Source organism: Capra hircus, chromosome 8, assembly GCF_001704415.2.
Source record: "Capra hircus breed San Clemente chromosome 8, ASM170441v1, whole genome shotgun sequence".
Lineage (NCBI taxonomy): Eukaryota > Metazoa > Chordata > Mammalia > Artiodactyla > Bovidae > Capra > Capra hircus.
In genome coordinates this window covers 70,181,676-70,196,797 of record NC_030815.1, presented here as the reverse complement: position 1 = coordinate 70,196,797, position 15,122 = coordinate 70,181,676, and the positions used below count along the sequence as shown (strand labels likewise).

Sequence of the window (15,122 nt, the reverse complement as noted above, 5' to 3'; positions counted from 1 at the left end):
TCAGCAGGAGAAAGTAACAGGAGAACAGATAAGAGGCTCATAGTCTGGGCACTCGACTGCTTTGGGAGGTGGAGTGGGTTCCCTACCTCAGCTCCACGCTGGAGAACTTGGCCCACCTTCACTCTGTGTTCAGTCTATCGGTTGTGTCCCACTCTGGCCCCGTGGACTGTAGCCCGCCAGGCTCCTGTCCGAGATTTTTCCGACAAGAATACTGGAGTGGGTTGCTATTCTCCTCTTCCTGGGGATCTTCTCCACCCAGGATCTTCACTCTATTCGGTTCCAACTGTCTCTGCTCCAGGCTCCTCATGACTCCTTTCCCTGTTTGGTTCACCTGCTGACGTACCTAGTGCTGCGGCAGAACTTCCAGTCTGTTCTAGCTCTGCTCTCAGGTTCAAAGCCTGTCTCCCCTCAAGGATGACAAACCCCACAGGTGTAACATGTGCTGAATAAATACTGGTGCCAGGCTAAAATATGGTCATACAGGCAGAGGAAAGAGAGCTGGGAAGAGAGTAAGGAAAATGATGGCACACTCTTAAATAAAGGAGGTCACTGAATAACAGTGTCAGCCTGAGAGAGCAATAGGGTAGGCTGACCACTTTCACAGCAACTCAGGACACCTGCTTGGGAGCCAGCCAGCCTTCTCCTGTGGCGCCAGTTTGTGTACACTGCAGGGGAGGATCAGGGAGCAGGAACAGGGTGCTTGGACAATCTAAAGAACAGACATCTTGAACTTATGGTTGCCGGGGTAGGGGGGGCAGGGGGAAAGAGGGGTGGAAGGGATAGCTAGGGAGTTTGGGATGGACAGGTATGTACTGCTATATTTAAAATGGATAACCAAGGACCTACCTTCTGCATAGCACATGCTGCTGCTGCTACTGCTACTGCTGCTAAGTTGCTTCAGTTGCGTCCAACTCCGTGTGACCCCATAGATGGCAGCCCACCAGGCTCCACCGTCCCTGGGATTCTCCAGGCAAGAACACTGGAGTGGGTTGCCATTTCCTTCTCCAATGCATGAAAGTGAAAAGTGAAAGTGCAGTCACTTAGTCATGTCCGACTCTTCACAACCCCATGGACTGCAGCCCACCAGGCTCCTCCATCCACGGGATTTTCCAGGCAAGAGTACTGGAGTGGGGTGCCATTGCCTTCTCCGGTATAGCACATGGAATGCTGCTAAATGTTGTGTGGCAGCCTGGATTGGAGGGGAGTTTGGGGGAGAATGGATGTACATCTGAGGCTGAGTCCCTTTGCTGTTCAGCTGAAACTATCACATTGTTTGTTAATCGGGTATGGTGGTGGTGGTTTGAGTTGCTAAGCTGGGTCTAACTCTTGTGCCCCAAAGGACTGTAGGCTGCCAGGCTCCTGTGTCCATGGGATTCTCCAGTCAAGAATACTGGAATGGGTAGCCATTCCCTTCTCCAGGAGAACTTCCCACCCAGGGATCAAACCTGGGTCTCCTACATCGTAGGCAGACTTTTTACCAACTGAGCCACCAAGGAAGCCCATATACCCCAATACAAAATAAACAGTTCAAAGGAGAAAAAAATGAAAGACAGAGGAAGACGAAGCGCTCGGGCTTTTTCTTTTAATTATTTACCAGATAAAAAAAGAAAAAATAGTGATTGTTTCTTTTTACCCCCAACATATCAGTTTCCCAAGGCCGAGTGGGAGAGAAATTTGTGGAACAGTGATAGTGCTCCTGGCCTGGAGCAGATGCCTCCCCTCACTCTCCGCCACCCCCAGCGGGAGGGGCAGGGCCAGGGGCCAGGCAGGCGTCTGGGACTGTGGCAGGGCAGCAGTGTGGCTGGTGTTTTTTCTTCTCCCTGCTGCCAGCAAATTCAGACCCTCTCCTGCCTGTCCCCCCACCATCCTCCCCTACTCATCAAAGGAAGTAGGAAGATGGGCCTCCAGGAGGCGGGGCTGGGTGCAGAGCAGGACCGGGGAAGCACACAGCTGACGTGGTCAAGGCCACCGTCTTCTGCTTCTATTGCACATCCTGGCTCAGATGCCCTGCCCTGAGCGTTGGGCCACAACATAAGATGCTTTTGAAATTCAAACAAAAGAACCTGTGTTTTTCTGCCAGGCTCACGAAGGGGAGGTTTGCTGTTGTGTGGACTCTTCTGATTTGTGTTAAAGTTATATTTAAGTTATTCACCATGGGGGCAAGGCAAAGACACCTTTTTTAAGAAAGCAGATGGGGTTCGGATTCCTGGGGCCCTGTAGTCACCTGGGCTTCTGTCAAGTTCAAAAGACCCAGAGTAACCCTTTCTCCAGTCAACAGATGTTCTTTTGCATAACATGGAAGAGGCAGCTGTGTTCATCAACCCTACGAGACCCCTCTCCAACTATCATGACTCTGAGCCACTTGGGGGTGACCTCTCTTTCTGAACACCTGGAGAATCTGACAATGGACCCCAGGGAGCCCTAGTGCAGGCAGGGCTCTTCCCCACTCCTCTCTCTCCCGGGCTTCTCCACAGGAGCAATGGGAAGGAACTGGCGTTTCCCCCCTTGTTTTACACTGTGCGTTTCTCCCTAAAGTGGCAGCTGTTTGAGTCTCCTCCTTCTCATTACCAGAGGGAACAGAGAGGGGCTGGGAGCTGTGCACCGGACCAACAGACAGAATAAACTCCTCTAAACACGTGGGGCGCGGGGAGGGGCCATGAGGACAGACTCTGATTTGGCAAACCTGCACAAACTCTTTCGCCTTCGCTGGCCAGAATGAGGCTGGTGGGGGAAGACAAACCTAACTGAGCCCGTGGCAGGACTGCAGGCTATGAGAGACGACAGGGCACACACAGAACCGTATAAACTGTGGCACTAGAAAGATGAGCAGGCAGGGCCATGACCCCGGCTGGCAGCACGCCTTGGGCGCACGCTTCCAGAAACTCTAAGTGTCCCATGGTAAGTGGCGACATCCAGATGCAGGAGCGCTTGTCCTTCCTCCTCTTCCCAACACATTCCGAGTTTCTCGTTTAAATAACTATGTACACACACACACATACACGCAAGCCTGGTCTCTCTCTGACGTGAGGGTCCTTCACTTGAGGGTCCTACAATGGCTTTAGAGAGTTGGTTCCAATTGTCTTTTTGGAGATTTCCTGCTTGGGACCAAACCTGCAGGGAGACGAAATGGCTGAACTCTATGGCAGATCTCTGAGATGAAAGCACCCCAGTGTTTAAGGGACTGAGTCTTAATATAAATAAGGAGCCCAGGACTCCCTTCCCCCATTTGGTACCCTGGCAGAGGGAGCAAGCGTGTTGGGACCCATTAACCGTGAGCCAGAGGGTCACAAGCCCACCAGCCACCCTGGGAACACAGCTCCCTACCTCCCTCTGATAAGGACAGTTTCTCAAGTTCAGCTTCAAGTTCGGCATCTGAGATCCTAGTGTTAGGCACACTGTTGATATAAAACGTCTCCTGGGGGTTGTCGGGCAGATCCGAAGGTTCTTTGGTGGTGTCCTGAAGCAGGATGTCCAACTCCTTCTCCAGCTCCTCACTGTCAAAGTCTGGCGAGAAGAGATGACATAAGGACACATGGAAGTCCAGGGAGGAAATGCATTAATGATAAAGGACTGTGGACAGCAAACCCAGCTCAGCTTTACCAAAGATGCCCAGATCTTCTTGAAGGATTATTTAAAAAAGCTGTGTGATGGGATTCCCTGGTGGTCAAGTGGTTAAGAGTCTGCCTGCCAATGTAGGGAACACAGGTTCAATCCCTGGTCTAGGAAGATCCCACAGGCCGTGGGGCAACTAAGCCCGTGTGCCACAGCTACTGAGCCTGCACTGTAGAGAGCCTGTGCTCCATGACAAGAGAAGCCTGAACCCCGCAACTAGAGAGCAGCCCTCGCTTACTGCAACTAGAGAAAGCCCATGTGCGGCAACAAAGACTCAGCACAGCCAATCAATCAATAAATCAATCATGTGAGTTGGGAGGCAAAGGGCACCTTCGAGCAGATACTCTTTGTCCACACACAGAGCTAAGTCATTGAGGAGGTTTATTTTGTTTACACCAAGGAACTGACCCTACTTCTCCTTGCCCTAGGAAGATGCCCAGGGAGTAAGGGGCCCTGGAGTGCTGAAGGGCGGGTCAACAGCCTGTCGAGGAGGAAAGGCCAATTCCTTCCCATTACTCCTGCAGAGAAGCCCTGGAGATGGGGGAGAGCCCTGCCTGCATTAGGAGAACTGATCCTGGCCAGACCTATCCCTGCACAGAGAGGCGAAGTCTGCTTAGAAAGGAAAGACGACAAAATCATCTTGTCAACTCACCTAGGCCATTGGTTACCCCGCCAGCCAGTGTCTGAGAAACTTCGTCCTGGGTGTCACACAGCTGCAAGAGAAAAGCACCAGACCGTGAACTCTGAATGCATCTCTGGAGATCTCAGTCTTTGGGTTTCAATGTTCAGGGTTACAAAGTAGCGCTGCCCCATCTGAGAATTGGGGGAAGCTTCCTCAAGTTCACAAGGTCAACAGTTGGGGAAAGAAGTATCAATACAACAAAGTCACTTCTGTCCTCAGAATTGTCCGGTATAGGTACGTGCCCTGCCCAGCCCCCATACCTCCTGGATCTGATCCACAAGGCTCTCCGCCTTCTCCACTGTGACATCCTTCATGGAGAGTTTCAGCGCTCCCACCCCGGCCTGATAGGCATTGAAAACCTAAAGAGAAAGCAGTGGTCAGTGGAGATGAAGAACACTGGGCAAAACACAGACTACATTGTTCTGTCTCCAGAAGACAGCTTTGGGTTTTTTTCCCCTTACCCATGCACGATTCACCCCATGTCAACTGAGCCCAAAACTTCCCAACAGGAGGGGCAAAGGTAGTCCCAACCATATCCTGAAAGAACCCCAGCCTTCTCCAGACAGCAAAGCCTCAGTGGAAGGGAGAAGGGGCGGACACTGCACAGAACTGGCCAAACACTGGGGCAGAGGGGTGGTGGCTACCATCTGATCTGTCTGCGAGGCATAGATCCGGTCCAGGATGCCTTGAACTGTGTCCAGCTTGGCATGCAGGGCCTCGATGCGCTTCTCTGTCCGCTGCTTGGCCTTGAGAGACCTCAGGGCCTAGTGGGGCATAGAGACATGGTTAGGGACAAACCAGGTAGGCCAAAGGGCCCAAGGAAGAGAGCCCTTCTCAGAAGGTAAGACCCACCCCGGGTTTGTAAAGCAAGCCATCATGATGCCTGGGCCACCCACAGACGTTCTGCTAGCCTTGAGAAGGCTGCTTTCTGAACTGGGCTCCTCTCACTGCCATCCTAGGGCACCAGGACACAGCTGGGGGTGGGGAGTGGGGAGACAAAACTCACCAGCTGCTTCTTCCCTGCTCGGCATGCCCGGCGGGCTTCTTCTTTATACCTACAAAGGGACAGCTAAAAATGACGAGGCCATAGGAGGGGGATGGCAGGGTCCTCAAGTGTCCCTACAAGTAGGACTTTTGGTGAAGGTACTTTTCAAATCTGAAAAGCAAATTCATTTCACCCAAGGGCCAGAAAAATGATGCCCAACCGCCCATGCCCAAACCCCTGCAGCAGGTTGAAATATGAGCTGGGAGGGGAGGTCTGCATGTGGGGAAGGTAAACGACCAAGGAAAAGTTATTTCAGTTCACAGAGAGGGAAAACAGATCGACAAGGTGCCTTAAAGACAGACTGCCATCCTGGGAGCTGGCATGTAGGGTGTGCTAAGTTGCTTCAGTCGTGTCTGACTCTTTGTGACCACACAGACTATAGCCTGCCAGGCTCTTCTGTACATGGGATTTTCCCAGGCAAGAGCACTGGAGGGGGCTGACATGCTCCCCTTCAGGGGATCTTCCCGACCCAGGGATCGAACCCTAGTCTCTTATGTCTCCTGCAACTGGTAGGCAGACTCTTTACCACTAGCACCACCTGGAAAGCCAGCAGGCAGGGAATGACTTCCTAACACCTCCAATGACCTTGGCATTCCCACAAGGTGGGGATTCTCCCGCTGTAAGAGGGTGTGAACAAGCACATTCTGATTCTGATTCTATATAGCCTACCTTTCGGGGAAGTGCTTACATGTCTTCAGCAGGGATGTCTTGCCTGGTCATCTGAGGGGAAGGGCAGGGGTCCCTTACCAAGACCCCCAGAAGGCTGTATATACCTGGCGCATTCACTACTATTGGGCTGGCTAAGAGTTCATTCAGGTTTTTCGGTAAGATCTTACCAAAAAACCTGAATGAACTCTTCGGCCAACTCAACACATCCCCAAGATAAGGCCTGGCTCAGTAAACACTGGTTAAATGGATGATGGCTTGGAAGAATATAAACACAGTGCTAACAGCTGCACCCGCAGGGGGAAGAATTCATTTTGTTTTCCTTTGTGATAATTGGTGCTTTCTGTGACTGTTGCACTGAGCAGTTAGTACTTTCCTAATCAGCAAAATATAACCTTAATTCTTCTTTTTACAGAGCCCACGGTCGCCAGTGCTTTGCCGGCTCTGAGGGCCGGCCAGGGTGGGGTCTGGGGCACTCAGCTCGGGGGAGTTACCTCTCGGCTTCTTGCGACAGGGACTCCACCTTGCGGGACAGCAGCTGTTCACTCTGCATCAGCTGGTAGACCCCGACATCCACGTCGTTGACAGGAGAGACCTTGGCGTGGGGGCCTCGGGCAAACTTCACGATCTGAACAGACAGGGACAAATTACTGCTGCTCTGACCCCGAATGCTGAGAAACCCCTGGGCAGGGGTGCTGGCGGCTATGTCAGCACACAGTGGACAAGGTCTCGGGGAGTGAGGGGAGAAGGAACGCGTTCCTGTACCTTCTCCCCATTCTGCTCCAGGACGGTGACCCGCTTCTCTTTCTGTAGCTGCAGCAACACCAGGTAGAAGGTCCTCTCGTCCGGACAGGAGCCTGCACACAGGGTGCTGAGCTCTGACAGGGCCACCACGGGGTGCGAGGAGAGCGGGGAGTTCTGATACAGACGGTACACCTCCTCAGCCTTCTCCTGCAGGGGAAGTGCAAAGTGCTTGCGGGGAGGGATCGCTGCCCCCAGAAACCAGAAAGCCCTGAGCCGTGTTTCAGATCCACGATCACACAAGGTAAGAGGAGGGGAGCACCCAACCTGTCCTCAGCTTTGGAAAAGGAAAAAGGATTCATGTTTTTCTTAAACCCTGGAGGAATGTCTGGTGAGCATGGGTGAAATAAGGCACATGGTATGTTGGGAGCCAACTTGGCTTGCCCTTCCATTTGGGACTCCACGTTCCTGCATCTCTCTTGCCTATGGGCCCCCAAGGGAAGAATGAAGCACTGTGGTGTGGTAGCATGGCCACAGATGGAGAGCCGAGGCTGGTGGTCAGGCCAGCCTGTGTGATCCTGAACCAGTCGCTCTCACTGGTCCTTGGCAAGCTGGAGAAGGTGGATGGAGATGATGTCTATAAACTCCCAGCCAGTCCCGGTCTCTCCACTTTTATGCCAAATGGGAATCCTGCAAACTGGAACAGTACTGAGTCTAGAAAGAGCTCCAAGAGGGAAGTATTGGGATGGAATTTTCATGAGAATTTAGGAATCTTTAGACTTAGATGAGAAGTCTAAGAAACACAGGTTCCCAGAAACAATGCCACTGTCTTCCTCCTTCGTGGAAATTACTCTTTCAGTCTTCTGCAAATAAGAAATATGTACTGAAGTATGCACAGGATGCTATGAAAATACAGAGAAGGACTACCCAGGAGTTCAGCAATTGCTCAGAAAATAATAGTTGTTGAGCAGAATCCCATAGGTAAGTCATTATGTGGGATGTTGGTGGGAAGGTCATCTCAGGAAGAGGAATAGTCACAAGCAGCAGCATGAAGTCTGAGTCTTCTTCACCACATATACAAAAATACCTACTACATTATTACCATTTAAATTGAGAAAATGAAAGCATAAAATATTTGAAGAAAATGCTTAAAAGAAAAATCTTATTAACCTTTGAAGTAGAGGGTTATGTCTTTCTAGGCAAGAGCAGAAAAGTTACGCCTTTCTAAGTAAGAGCAGAAATTCAGTAGCCAAAAAGGAAAATTTGAAAAATCTATAGAAATATAAAAACTTTTACATGTAGAAGACATCATAAGTAAAAATGAAAACAAGAAACTGAAAGACAATATTAAACTCTTAATACTAAATGTATCTTTTATATATATACATATATGAAAGTGTAGTTTTTCTGTCATGTCCAGTTCTTTGCGACCCCATGGACTGTAGCCAGCCAGGCTCCTCTGTCCATGGGATTCTCTAGGCAAGAAAACTGGAGCGGGTTGCCATGCCCTCTTGCAGGGCATCTTCCCAACCTAGGGATTGAACCTGAGTCTCCTATGCAGACTACAGTCTGTGGGGTGGCAAAGAGTCAGACGTGACTGAGTGACTAAGCCCACACATGCATGCACACACACACACATCCTTAATAAACAGAAAACTCCCACCAATAATATAAAAGACAAAGAATCCAAAATAAAAACAGGCAAAGGCTATAAAAAGGCAATTCACAGGAGAGAATATGTAAATGGCCAGTGGATAGGTGAAAAGATGCTCAAATTCCAAAAAGGAGTATTTTTATTCATCAAACTGACAAAATTTAAAAGACTTATGTTATCCAGTGCTGGCGAGGATGTGAGGAGACTGGGTACTTTAATGTAATCTTCATGAAAGCGTAAATTAGTACAAACTTCTGAAAAGTAATTTGGTAATTTCTGTTAAAACTTAAAATGTACATATACATTTCTAGAAAATAAAAGTGAAGAGTATACATGTAGGCACAAGGCTGTCAAAGAAGTCTTTCTTTGTAACAGAGAGAAATTGGAATGACTTAAATATCCATTTGTGTGGTAACTATTGGATAAATTGTGGCGAGTCCATAGATTATTATGCAGCCATCCAGAAGAATAGAGTAGATCTGTATCATGTAGGAGGGACCTAGAAGGGTGTTCATGATATATTAAGGTGGGGAAAAAAAAAAAGGCTGGTTGTAGACAAATAGGTAAAATAAGGTAACATTTCTAGATAAAAATGTGCATACATATGTATGTATACGGGCTTCCCTGGTGGCTCAGTGGTGAAGAATCCACCTGCCAATGCGGAAGACACAGGTTCCATCCCTGGGTTGGTAAGATCCCCTGGAAATGGCTACCCCCTCCAGTATTTTTGCCTAGAGAATCCCACGGACAGAGGCCCACCAGGTGGTAGGCTATAGTCCATGGGATCGCCAAGAGTCAAACATGACGGAGTGACTGAACAACAACAAATTGTGTATGTGTATATTCACTTACTGTGTTAACCAATATTTCCTGACTCTCTACTATGTACCAGGCACCGTTCCCAGGCCCCATGAAACTTCTCCCTTCTGGTGGGGGAGAAAGATAAAATACAAGTAAATAAGAATTTCAGGAAGTACTAAACGCCAACAAGAAGATAAGATGGAAAGTAACATAATAAGGTCAATAAGAAGGGATGTGTGCTTCTGCAAACAGAACTGGGAAGGGAATGTACCCAAAGAGGTGGAGATGGGATGAAAAGAAAGGCAACTTTCTTTGCACAATTTTTGCAAATCACAATCTCTATGGGCAGTTTTTACTGTTTTGTATTTCTTTCAAATAAGATTAACACTTGCTGGCTGCTTTCTGCATTTAGACTTGGGAAAGCCAGTTAACCTCAGAAACAGGCTTTCTTTGTTTTATAAAAATATCCAGATAAGACCCTTTATTTTTCATACATGAAAACAAGTCTCCTTCCCAGGAGAAAACCATGTATTTGAAGTCATCATATATTTGGTAGCAGATGTCACTGAATGAGATTAAGCATCAAAGTGTTCTGTGTAGTGATGTAAGCTGAAAGTGAGGTCGCTCAGTTGCGTCTGACTCTTTGCGACCCCACGGACTGTAGCCTATCAGGCTCCTCCGTCCATGGGATTTTCCAGGCAAGAGTGCTGAAGTGGATTGCCATTTCCTTCTCCAGGGGAGTCTTCCCGACCCAGGAATCACACCCGGGTCTTCCGCATTGCAGGCAGACGCTTTACTGTCTGAGCCACACAGAGTTAACAGTCCATGCCCCTGAAGAGCCAGATTTATTTTTCTACCTAAAGAGGATTAGACTACTCTGCTGTCAAAAATTGTTGGTTCTTAGAAGATTTCTGTGATTCCACTCTCATTCTACCCTCATCTCTGCCTTTGCTCTCAATACACTGAGTCCAAAACTACAACTGTGAGGATAAATGGATGGACCCCCTGTTGCTCCAGGTTGGAGAACACCTGAGGGAAAAGACCACAAGGAGGAAAAAAGGGCTGGCCCAGAACCACTTAAGCCACCAAGCAGCTTCTGTGTGTCCCTGGCCAAGCCCTGGAGGCTGAGAGGGAGGGTAGTGTAGAGGGGGAGAGGTGATTTCCTGAAGAAAATGCATGCTGCTTAGTCAAAAATCCCAGGGGACAGGGAGAGCAGGTAGGTTTTGGAGACTTGATCCCCAGGGTGAGGTGGCAGGGAGGAGGGCTGTCTGTCAGGGTGAGGAAAAACTGGAGCTTCTCATGGTGGGGGGCTGAGGGTAGGGGGGAGGTTGCGACCTGGCCCCAGCTGTGTGGAAGCCTCCAGGGCTCTGAGGCTGGACTTCAAGTGACTATGCCATTCAAACGTTAGTCACTCAGTTGTGTCCGACTCTTTGCAACCCCATGGACTGCAATCCACCAGGCTCCTCTGTCCTTGGGATTCTCTAGGCAAGAATACTGGAGTCGGTAGCCATTCTTTTCTCCAGGGGGTCTTCTCAACCCAGGGGTCAAACCCAGGTCTACTGCATTGCAGGTGGATTCTTTACCACTGAGCCACCAGGGAAGGTTGGGCTTTTGAGTTTCAAAAATAACCACTGTCTGCAAGTCTACTTTATAGACACTGTGTTCAGTCAGCTTTATAAAGACACACACACACACACACACACACATACACACTTAAGGTTACTATAACCTTGCCCACCACAGTCAGGTGGAGCGGTGGGGGTGATGCAGGTCTGCCCTGGGTTAGAGAGTAGGTGGAGGGCTTCCCTGGGGGTCCAGTGGTTAAGAACCTGCCTTGCAATGCAGGGGACACAAGCTCCATCCCCGGTCAAGGAAGATCTCACATGCCATAGAACAACTACGCCCATGTGCCACGACTACTGAGCCCATTTGCCTATAGCCTGTGCTCCGCAGCAGGAGAAGCCACCACAACGTAAGCCCGTGCGCCAGAACTAGAGAATAGCCCCTGCTGGCTGCAACGAGATAAAGCCCTCTCACAGCCACGAAGATCCAGCACAGCCAAAAATAAAATCAAATAATCTTTTTAAAAAAGTGTGTGTGGAAGTAAAGATGTGGGGACAGCAAAGCTTGCCTAAGAAGGAGACACAGCAGTGACTAGTCGGGGCCTCAGGTCCCACAAGGAGTCATCCTGAGATGGGAAAACAGGGGTGGGTTTACAGGCTGAAGAAGATCATGAAAGAGCAGAAGGAATATACAGATTGGGAGGGTCACTGATGCCACTAAGGGCTGGGACAGACTTGAGAGCACATAGGGGACAGAGGAAGGACACTTCATCCTCTGAGCTTGGGGAGGAAGCAGGGCTGAGAGGAGGTCAAATTGGAAGCGGTAAGACAGAAAGTTGAAGTGCGACTAAGGGGATTCTTTCTATGTTCTCAGAGCAGCATCTGCAGAGAACATGAAGCGCATGTGTGGGGGGGGGATGGGGGGTGGGGGGTGGTGGGACAGGAACACTAGGCAGCAGAGTGGCTCCGAGGGCCCTCCTAAAGCTGGGACTTTGGAAGGCGCCCCACTCCTGGTGCCAGAGCAATTTTTTCCAGCAGAAATGAAGGACCATGGGGCTGATCTAAGGTGGTTGATTTGCTGGTGTCTCTCTCTGGTGTGGCCTGAGAGCTGCATAGGAGCCAAGGGTGTAGATAAAAGAAGAAGTCAAGCATCAGTGGCATGCTCTGGGCTTTGGACAGAAGGCAGGCCGGGAGGAAGCTGTATGGCCAGAACAGCATCAAAGGAAAAGAGCCTGGTGGTTTCTTTGACAGTGGTAAGCAAGGGAGAAAGAAGGACATCCGAGCCTAGCTTGCTTATTTGTTGTTGCGGTTTAGTCACTCAGTTGTGCCCAACTCTTTTTCAACCCATGGACTGTAGGGACCCATGGACTTTTTTCGACCCAGGCTCCTCTGTCCATGGGATTTCCCAGGCAAGAATATTGGAGTGGTTTGCCACCTCCTTCTCCAGGGGATCTTCCTCATCCAGGTATCGAACCTGCATCTCCTGCACTGGCAGGCGGGTTCTTTACCACCGAGCCACCAAGGAAGCCCAGTTTACTGATTTAGGGGAGGGCAAAGCTGAAAGAGGAAATGGCAACCAAGTTTTCTAAACTTTAGTTTATCATTAATCCCTACAAATATAGAAATTACTCAACTGTGTGTAACTGACAATTTCTAGATAGAGGTTCACCCTTGAAATGTACAAGTCCAACCAACAACTCATTGCTACAAAGTATAGCAAAAGGAAGGTCAGATAAACTCGGTTATCAGCTCTGGCAACCCATAAGAAAGACCGGTTCTTTTTCTAATGTTTCACCCAAGCCACCCAAGAAACGTGGAGGGTCCTGTCATCACCCCAGGTGACACCCAGACCTCTCACTCCTGAGCACCCACCTTAAGAAGCTCCACAGCCACGAGCACCTCCTCGGCAGGAACCTTATGATCCCCTAGCATGTTGGAAAGAGTCCACTTGAGGGGCTTCAGCAGGAAGACTCCGACCCCCCAGGAGATCCAGCTGCTGTCTACACTGGCCATGAAGTCAGACTCCCGCTGCAGCTCCCCTCGACTGCCGGTGAAGAAAGAAAAGGGCAGGTGGCAGGCTTTACTGCAATGGCCCCACCTCCCTCCTTAGCCCAAAGAGGAATGTGATCGTCATCTTCATAAGTGCCATTTACCAGGCACCTTCATGTCAGCTACTGTGAGCAGTGCTGTTTACGCTCCAGCTCCAAGCCTCACAACAATTTTTGGCAAGAGAAAACTGAGGGACTGAGAAGACAACAGAGGCCAAAGCTAAACTATAATTTGGCTCCAAAATGCAAGCTCTCTGATAAGGCTCCAGAGACACAGGAGGCCACAGGGCCTGTGTTGAGACTTCCCTTGACGAATAGAGCTCAAAACAATAATGGATTAGTGTCAAGGGCAAGACATGAGGATGAAGACAAAGCAGTTCAGAGAAAGGGTTTTCTGCTAGTCCTAAGCTTGGGTGTAGATAAGGCACAAGCATTTCAAAGTCCTAGTAATAAGTAGCTAGTTTTACTGAATGCTTCCCATGGGCCAGTCACTGTGCTAAGGGGTGCTAAGGAGTATCTCTTCAAATACACAAAATAAACATAAGTACAATCATGTTTTATAACTGATCAAACTGAGGCTTATTGGAGAGGTACATATTTTTCCCTCGGTCACATAATTTAGCATATGGCAGAGCCAGGATTTGCACCCAGGCCATCTGGCCCTCAATCAAAGCTGTTAACTACTCTGCTATGCTGCTTCTATGGAAAAATGTCTCCCTCAGAAATTCTTCAGGTCCCAGACCCTGTCAAACATCAGGAGGCCTCAGTGGGGTGCCAGCAGTCAGGAGAGGAGAAAAAGAGGTACTACAGGTCTCTGGGTAGGAAGTGGGAGAGGACAGTCCTGTTGTAATAAGGAAGCTCAGATTCTTCCTGCCCCTCACTGACTTTTTCAGCTACTGTCTACCCTGTGCCCCATGTGCGAGAAGTTCCAGAAACGGCTTGCCCCATCAATGTCAGTCAAGGGAAGGGGGCTGGGAGGAAGGAAGATCTCTTAATTTGGAAGAGGGTTGAGCTAAAAGCAACAAATCAAAGTTGACCTTCGTCAGTCTCAGACCCCGACGAAGTCACTGTGCTAGAGAGGCCGCTCAGTATATGGCATATACAACCTGAGTGCAAATGCTCGAGACTCAGAAGACCCCAGGTCCAGCCCTGCCATAACCTCTAACCATCTGTGTAACCCCCAGTAAGTTGCTGCACCTCTCTCAGACTCAGCTTCTGTCTGAGAGGATAATTCTGTCACCGCAGGACTGCTGAAGGAGCCAGATGAAATGATGTAGGCAAAATACCTGCACACAGCAAAGTGCGGTATATCTGTTAGATGTTCATGCTACCCACCTCAGGAACCTAGAAAAACCCTGCACCTGTAGCACAGGTAGCACCTACAGGACCTTCTCGGATCACCAAGATACTCAGTCATGTCCTCCGCTCTAAACAGCCTGTGCCAAGGACAAGCCAAGACAGGCCAGACACAATACCTGTGCCAGGGGGCTGTTGGCAAGGTCCCTACACACCTCTCCCCCACCACTACTTTCTTCTTAGCTCCGCCCTTCCTTAGTTCAATAAATCCTGTCTCGCAGACCTCCTGTTGTGGGGTTATTCACATTTGGAAGCCCCTACATAACGGGATTCCAGTCCAGATCACTGTCACCTCCGCCAGGCTGGCTTCTCCTCTTACCGTCTGGATCGCATCTAATCAGGCTATCCTGGCTCCTCAATTTCCTCCATACCCCACCTCCCATTCCCTCCAAACACCCCTAACCTGGCCTCCTTAGCCCACTGAGCAAACACAGACGGCTCCTGGAAGCCAGACCCGGGACTGGGCGCGGTGCGCCCGGGAGAACTGCCTGGGTCGCTGCCCGCGGAGAGCCGCCCCGCCCCCCGGCCGGGCCCGCCCTCACCGCAGCAGGTCCTGCAGCACGGTGGCCAGCCCCAACGGGACGCTGCCCTTGCGTTGAAAGGCCTCCTGCAAGTCCCGCAGACGCAGGCGCACCACCCCCTGGCGGCGGCTGTGGCTCAGCACCAACGGCGCCCAGAAGCCCATCTTGCTGTCCCAGTCGGTGCTGTTCACCTCGCGACTCCTTTTGAAGGCTGAGAACAGGAAGGACATGCGCTCCTCATCCTCCTCCCACTCCGGGGGCAGTAGGCCCGCCGGGTCTCCCCCGGCCGGGGCCTCGGCCTCCCGTTCCGGGGACCACATCGGAACCCCAGCCCCGCCAAGGAACCGAACACAAGCCTGGCCCTAGTCCCCTTCCGCCCTGGTTCCCTCCCGGCTTCCGTTCCTGGGCCACCTCCTCCTCTGTCATTACGTCAC

General features: G+C 50.3%; 1 protein-coding gene across 1 annotated transcript; it reads right to left on the bottom strand.

Moving 5' to 3' along the window:
- On the bottom strand, nt 1,569-15,092 carry CHMP7 (charged multivesicular body protein 7). The gene is made up of 10 exons (XM_005684006.3): nt 14,710-15,092; nt 12,636-12,807; nt 6,771-6,956; nt 6,500-6,633; nt 5,301-5,349; nt 4,939-5,058; nt 4,555-4,653; nt 4,265-4,325; nt 3,325-3,504; nt 1,569-3,111 (listed from the first exon to the last, which is right to left on the bottom strand). The coding sequence occupies exons 1-10, from the start codon at nt 15,006-15,008 to the stop codon at nt 3,059-3,061; spliced, it is 1,353 nt and encodes a 450-aa protein (XP_005684063.1). The 5' UTR covers nt 15,009-15,092; the 3' UTR covers nt 1,569-3,058.